Below are 7,570 nucleotides of genomic sequence, written 5' to 3' on the forward strand. Positions count from 1 at the left end.
GTAAATAGTTCATTAACTTTGAATCTTTAATTAGTTTTTATTTTTCATGGGAGATGCTATTTATTTTTATTTATAAAATTTAAATTATTCTCCTTGATCCATCCCTCTTTGTGTTTTTATATAAAATAAGTTAAGTAGACTAATTACTTTTAAAAATTACATACATAAATTTAAATTAATTTTTTAAATACAAAATTTAGTTTAAATTTGTTCAATTTAATTTTAAAATATAACTTTTAAAGTAAAAAAAATTAAAATTCAAAAAATTAAAGCAAATCGAATCAGAACAGCCTTAAAATTGGAACTAAAACCAAAGTTGTCATCTTAAGGTTCAAGTTTCGTTTGCAAAGTTTATAAAATTGAAACCTCTTGTTAGAACCAAAAATGAATTGGGTCAACTCTACTTGTAATATGAGGAATAGTAGACGTTTAAGAAAGGGTAACATAAGAATTGTGGACCCCACTTGCATTTAAATTCTTTTCATGTTTTAAAAAAAAATTACTTAAAAATTTTCAATCCAACCTTATCTTTTAGGGATCGTGAGCCCCCACGTTCCTAGTAACCGCTAGTGGTTACGGGATAAAAAAAAAAGAATCTCTAAAACCAGAGAATTCATAGCCTTCCTCTTTCGCTCGTTGTTCAATTTTGGGGGTGTGTAGCAAGGATGAGGAAATCATTCGTGTCGAGTGCTCATCTAGGAGTATTTGTGGTAGATTCCCTTTTCCCTTCTTCGATTGGTTATCTTTTATTAGTTCTTGTTTTGATTCCTTAATGCTTAGGGTTCTCTTTTTGTTTTAAATTGTTCTAGGGTTTTCAAGAGTGGTCAGGAGTATCTGGTTTTGTCCTTGAAAAAGTTAACAGGTATTTTCCCTTTTTTTAGAAATCCGTATGCTTTGATATATTTTTTAGGGTTAAATTATATTCTGGTTCTAGAGTTTGGAAAAATAGAGAAAATAAATATGAATTTTGATTATATTTTATATTCGATGCCACCGAATGAGATTGTAAGGTTTCTCAATACTTTTATTTAAATTTGAAATTTATTTGATTATTTGAAATGGTGCAGGCATTGGTGATTTATTCTTTATTAAATGAATTCTTATTGGATGCCAGGACTTTGATCATGAGACCAATGGTTATGAGTGGATAAATTAACAGGTGTGTTATCACTTAAAGACCACATGATAGGCTGATTTTTCATTTAATAGCTTCCAATTTTACAGACACACACACACACACACATATATATATATATATAGAAGAATCCTGCACTTTGATCTCTGTTGTAGTGAGTGGCTGGTAATTTCATCAATTGCATTGTTATTTTCAAAAGCTAGTATAGGTTGTCAATAGGGTTATTGTTAGGCTAAGAGTAATTATGCTGTCCATTGAATGCACATGCTTAGTTGAAGTCTTGTACTTTGTTTACATGCGTGTATATATATATATATATATATATATATCAAATTGGTGGATGGAATGATCTTCAGTTCTGCCACGCAAATTGTAAAGGTGTGTGTAGATATACATATATGTATACTGTAATTGTTAATTGTTATAAAATTTCCTGTCATTATAAGATTTAATACATGGTACATCCCTAATATGAATAGTAGTTAAATCATTGGTAACTGGTTAATTTTGTTTTTAGGGTTGATCTTGGTCATGGATTATTTTATAAACTTGCCTATTTAGTATTTTAGAGACTTGTTGATTGCTAGCCAATGGTTATTGTATTATTTAAGCTGGGAATTCTAAGTCAAGATGTAATGTTCATGTTTTAGGGCCTTTGTTTGAATTCTGATTTTAGGGTCCAAGTGGGTTCTATAGCTTAGGGATTTTTCAGGTAAGTAAACCACATATAAATATGTATATATGTATATATCAAAGTTTTGATTACCGACAACGATCTACATAATTATTTAATTACTTTGAGTTTCCTGTTAAAAGAAGGATAGGGTAATTTAATATTTTTGGTTTTGACTGCTGTGCATACCTTCACTGTCAGAATTTACAAATCTCTCATGCGTTTATTCATTTATTTAATTGATTAATCTCTAATAATTTAATTAATTATATATCACATGTTCTGTCAGCAACTTTCAATTAATTATTATATGATATACTTTATTATTATTATTATTATTCTGAAATCTATATAAACCTTTATTATTTGTGAATCACTGAATTGTTTGAGATTCATTATTCAATTTCTTAACTAGAAACTCAGTGAGGGATTCCTTGTATACTTAAATCATTTACCAGATTAATCATTGAGTTGTCAACTATGTTTATTAAAATTGTGTTCATTATTTATTTTTAGGGATTAGATTATGAATATTGTGATTTAATTATTGATTAAGTTAAGTCATTATCATTTTTTAATAATTGGAATTATTTATCATTAGAAAAAAAGGGATCATCGAATTTTATTATTTTTGCATTGATTTGACAATGATTTTGGACCGGACATATTTTGATATTATAACCTGTAGTCCCCAAATTAACTTTGCAATAACCTTGTCACTGGGGGTTAAACACTGACCGTGTCGACACGTATTCTGACTGTGATAAGAAACTAGTTTCGCACTGTTCCGTCGGTGGAGAATAACCGCCTCTGAAAATCTGACTCGGGTCACCGAGTTTAAATATTTGAATTCTGTGGTTTTGTTTCTGGCATTAGTTATTTGGGGGATATATATACTCGTCACTTGGAAAATCATGTTTGTTAGAAATACTCTGAACTCGAAGTTTTATTTCTATTATTTATTGTATAATATCACACTTAAGCATGTTTTGTGAAATTATTGAGTTTTGTGATTCCTATATTTTTAGTGGTTGATTACTGGGCTGTCAAGCTCATAAATAATAGTTTTATCCTTTTCAAATCAGGAGTAAGTGTGTGGTGGATAGCTTAGCGGGAACCGTTGAGCGAACACCAGTTGGTTATCATGTAAATAGTCTTTCTGTTGTAAACTTGGAACTGTTATTTGTTTAAGCTTTGAATCTTGCACTTTTAGTTTCCATGGATCATAGTTGTAAACCTCGTTATTGTATCCCTTAAATTCTTATGTTCTTGTGATGTTAGTACCTTAGTTATATCTTATTTTTGTGAGACAGATATTAAGGCCTTGTATGTCCATTGGGTCTCGACCTTATGGGTATAAGCCCGCTTGTCAAAGCCTCGGGATCGGGGCGTGACAAGAATTAGAAGGGATACATATGCATAATCTGAGTGTGTAACTTAAGAATTAGAATGGATCGACCTGTAATTTGTGTTGATAGCAAAGGTTTATGAGCTAGTAATGTTTGCTTATTCTTTGCTATCAAGTGAAGAGGTAGAGCATAATTCAAATCAAGGAAACTCACAATCTGAGTGGGTAATGGATATCTCTAATGGGTCGTTTGGATCACGGAATTGGAATGGGGGGAATTGAAGTAGGGTGAATAAGGAAGGAATGAGAAAACAATGTTTGGTTTGACGGAATGTGTATTGGGAATGGGGAAAAGCATGAGAGAGAAACTGTGTAAATTACTTATATGCCCTTTAGTTAATCAATGGTTGTAAGTATTGTATAAGATAATGAATTAATCAGTAATTATAGATAATTATCGTGTAAGCATAAGATAAATTAAACAATTATCGTAGAATAATTATTTATTCGTTATAATTTATATAATTGAATTAAAAATAATTTTAAATAATAATTATTATTAATTTAAATTATTATAACTATTAAGTTAAATTAAACAATTAGCTTTAAAAATTATTGTATAAGATAATGAATTAATAAGTAACCATAGATAATTATTGTATATGTATAATTAAAAATAAGAATAATTATTAATTTGTTATAATTTATATAATTGAATTAGAAATAATTTAAAATAATAATTATTATTAATTTAAATTATAACAACTACTAAGTTAAATTAAACAATTAACTTTATTAATTATTGTTCATTAGATCTTGAGAAATGAAAATCCTACCAGTAATTATCACGCAAAGGAAGATCACCGGCGACCCTCGTACTTTCCGAGAAGATGAGATGAGAGACACGACGATAAGCTTTCCCTGAAGAGATCGCGATGAAAGGGTTGGAAGAGACTGCCAGCGGCTGTCGTACTGTCCTTGAAGCTCCGCGTTGGGGGAGAGGCAAGGGGATCGCTAGCTAAGAAGAAGAGCGCTAGGGCATTTGGGTGAAAAGAAAAAACCAAATTTAAAGATGGGCAAAGGGTAAATTTACCCCACATGAATTAGACTACCCCCAAATTTGGCATCAATGGGACTCCTCTACTATTGGACTTAACAATTTTTGGCCCATTCCATTGCAACAAAATAAGCATGTGATAACAGTTATGTAAAGAGCCCTAAATATGTAATGTTCATGATTCTTCAACATATAAACTACCAAGTTATTCTATGCTAACTATTATTTTACTTTTTTCTTATTCTTCTCTAATTTCTTAATACTAAGCTATTCGAGACTCACTCCCATTTTTTTCCCTTCTCTCTCTCCATGCTATCCTGATTCAAGTAAGAACATTGAGTATATTAATAAAGTCCTACAACAAATATATGATAAAAGAGGAAAGAGGAATAACATTAAAAAAGAGTAAAGAGAAAATATTTAAATGTAAGAAAAAAAACATACATGTCCAAGATGAAAGAAGAAAAAACATTTACAAATAAATAAATAAATCAACAAGGAAAGAAAGGAAAAAAAAAACAGGAAAAATAACAAGAAGATAAAATATAAGGACCTTTATTATTATAAAAATTTGAAATTTGATTTGGTGTTTGCAAGACCACATAGAATTACATTTAATAATAAGATTTTGTTGATTATTGCTAGTGTTTGAGAGATTTTTTAAGTCGGTTCATAAATGTCTAGTGGCCTCTAGGTTATATTCACTTAAATTTTTTGTATAGAGATTTTTTTATTTTTTTATTTTTTTAATTTAATAGAAAGATGTCAAGTACCAGAATTTAGAGATGTACATATGTAAATAGCAAAGCTCAACGCTGACCCACATGTGTTCATCTTACGCAAAAATATGAGGTTTAATTTTGGATCTTCTCTAAAACAAACACTCTACGTAAAAGATCCGATACTAATTGACCCAAAAATCGTTGATGTATATAGTTTTTTAACTATAAATTGATTAAAAAGGCATTTATAGGAGGTAAGCTCACCCATGAGGTTAGGTGATCCATACTCCTAAATAACATGGGAAGAAAAAGGTAGCTCTTTCTCTCTCTTTCTTTACGCCGTACATCCATCACAATCAACATCTCTGACAAGCATACATGCAAAAAGCCAAAGAAAGCTCAAGCAAAACTCTCACCTCTTTCTCACTAGACCCCCCCTTTTAAATGCCCCCAAACAGCCCCCCATCCAACCCCCTTAAAAAAACCAATATAATAATAACCACCCGATACATTAACAGATATATATCTCTATATATATATATTTCTTTAAAAAACAAAGTAAAACTCATAAATCAAAGGCACAGTATCCTCTCAAACTCCTGTTCATCAACACTATGCTTGGTTTGGTGTCCTTGAGACATCCCAAGTACTAAGGATTCTATTAGATCTAGAGAACTCCTTTGCTAGCTTATCAGGAGACCACATTTCAGTTTTTATATTGCCTTCACTTCCAACTCTTGCTTCTCAACCTCTCTCTTTTCATGTTGAGATGATGAACAGATCCACAACTTCCAATGATCCCTTCCCTTCTCCTTTCTTTCCTTTTGCTGGGCTTCCATCAAACAACACTACCACTTGGGATCCTAATCCCAATCCCAATCCCAATCTTAGCATGCCAAGCTTCAATTACAGCTATCCTTCTTCATTCATACCAAACACTCCACCATATTTGGACTCTCAAGCAGGTCTCCTACCAATCAACAGCTTTCCCATTGCCAGTGATCAGATGTACACTGTGAAAGCAGAAGAGGTTGGGCTTAACTTGGGTCACAGGACTTATTTCTCATCTGGTGATGCTGCTGCCATTGATAGGTTGTTTGCAAGGTCTAGAGGTGTGTATTCTCTTGCTCATCAGCCTCCTCGTTGCCAAGCTGAAGGTTGCAAAGCTGACCTCTCTGGTGCTAAGCACTACCACAGAAGGCATAAGGTTTGTGAGTTCCATTCCAAGGCCACTGTTGTTATTGCCAGTGGTTTGCAGCAAAGGTTTTGCCAACAATGCAGCAGGTTAGTAGAGCTTTTTTGTTGATTTCTTTCTTTCTTTATCTGTATGTACTTTGTGAAAGCACTCATTGGCTCATTTCTCCAGACCTATATAGAGAAAACTCGGTGGAGAACACGAGTACTCTAGAGACTAGACTGAAGTTTCGTCTTTCTTTTCTTGTGAAGTGCACTCTTTGTTTGGGCATTAACCTATGGAACCATTGCCACAAACAGTGATTTATCTCACTTTGCAAGTACTTTAAATGGTTAATGATCCACATAGATGTTCATTGTTTAGGTTCCATGTGCTGTCAGAATTTGATGAGGCCAAGAGGAGCTGTAGAAAGCGCCTGGCAGACCATAACAGGAGAAGAAGGAAACCTCAGTCTCAGTCCACCAACTCCTCTGAAAACAACAACAGTAATACAACCACTACCACCACCACCACCACCACTACTACCACCAGCAGTAATAACACCAAACTCCAAGCTCCAAACTCTTGTTTCATTGTTTCTTATAAACTGAATTTGCTTCTAAATGAGCAGCAGAAACAATTAGCAAGACAACAAATGGACCAGGCTTATCTTTAGGAGCAGGAGGAGTTGGAGGGATGATGAATCAAAACCAATGTTCAACTTTTGTGTCTCAACAGCAAACTTCATCATCCAACACACACATGTATCACAACAGCAGTCTCTTCTGGCCCAGCTCCAATGAAGCATCTCAATCAAATGGTGGGGATTCTGAGCAGCAACAGCAACAGAAACAGCAACAGCAACAGCAACAGCAGCAGAGTAACAACCTACTTCATCTAGGACAGGCCATGTTTGAGTTGGACTTTCTATGAGGGGGGATGAAAAGAGGAAAAGTTATTGCTTGCTTTCCTATGTTTTTCTTTCTTTATTTTCCCTTTCAATGGGAATAATGGTTTTCTTTTTCAGTATTTTTGTGCCTGACTTTTAGGCCTTCTCATGCTCCTCTTTTCTCATATAGGCTGCATGATCTTCCCTTCTTTTTTTCGTTTTGCTTGTTTTTGTGAAATTATGTGATTTGTTGAATTTCAGTTTCAAATTTCTCGAGTCAGAGGTATCAGTCAAAAATATTGGGCAGCATATATCATAAGACGTCTTGGCACAAGAAATTAATGACAGGGTGAAAACTTGAAATTAGTGGCATTTCCTTTGGTTGATTTGTCATCCTTTTATCTAGTTTTATTACACCAAAATTTATTTTTTATTATTTATTTTTTAATAAATGCAACAAACCAAATATTATACCAAAATTTATGTATACTTTCTTTAGTAAACTTTCATAATTATTTATTTTATTTTTTTAAAGTGAATATATCACAATTTATTGATTAAAAAAATGGCAC

At 32.6% G+C, this 7,570-nt stretch overlaps 1 protein-coding gene across 2 annotated transcripts; it reads left to right on the forward strand.

The window, feature by feature from the left end:
* The first annotated feature begins 5,485 nt into the window (after positions 1–5,485).
* On the forward strand, positions 5,486–7,342 carry LOC120278808 (protein LIGULELESS 1-like). 2 transcript variants are annotated; one of them, XM_039285541.1, is made up of 3 exons: positions 5,486–6,219; positions 6,479–6,663; positions 6,741–7,342. In XM_039285541.1, exons 1-3 carry the CDS (start codon positions 5,705–5,707, stop codon positions 7,040–7,042), a joined length of 1,002 nt encoding a protein of 333 aa, XP_039141475.1. In that variant the 5' UTR covers positions 5,486–5,704; the 3' UTR covers positions 7,043–7,342. The 2 variants fall into 2 exon arrangements, with proteins under 2 accessions (XP_039141475.1, XP_039141477.1); XM_039285543.1 differs by having other exon boundaries at positions 6,494–6,663.
* Positions 7,343–7,570: the final 228 nt, after the last annotated feature.

This window comes from Dioscorea cayenensis, chromosome 16, assembly GCF_009730915.1.
Source record: "Dioscorea cayenensis subsp. rotundata cultivar TDr96_F1 chromosome 16, TDr96_F1_v2_PseudoChromosome.rev07_lg8_w22 25.fasta, whole genome shotgun sequence".
Classification (NCBI taxonomy): domain Eukaryota; kingdom Viridiplantae; phylum Streptophyta; class Magnoliopsida; order Dioscoreales; family Dioscoreaceae; genus Dioscorea; species Dioscorea cayenensis.

What these genes read in the sequence shown, in the direction of transcription:
- LOC120278808 (XM_039285541.1), top strand. Translation starts at nt 5,705, where the DNA reads ATGATGAACAGATCCACAACTTCCAATGATCCCTTCCCTTCTCCTTTC. An exon ending in TTTTGCCAACAATGCAGCAG is followed by an intron (nt 6,220 to 6,478) that starts GTTAGTAGAGCT and finishes TGATCCACATAG; the next exon opens with ATGTTCATTGTTTAGGTTCC. An exon ending in CACCACTACTACCACCAGCA is followed by an intron (nt 6,664 to 6,740) that starts GTAATAACACCA and finishes CTAAATGAGCAG; the next exon opens with CAGAAACAATTAGCAAGACA.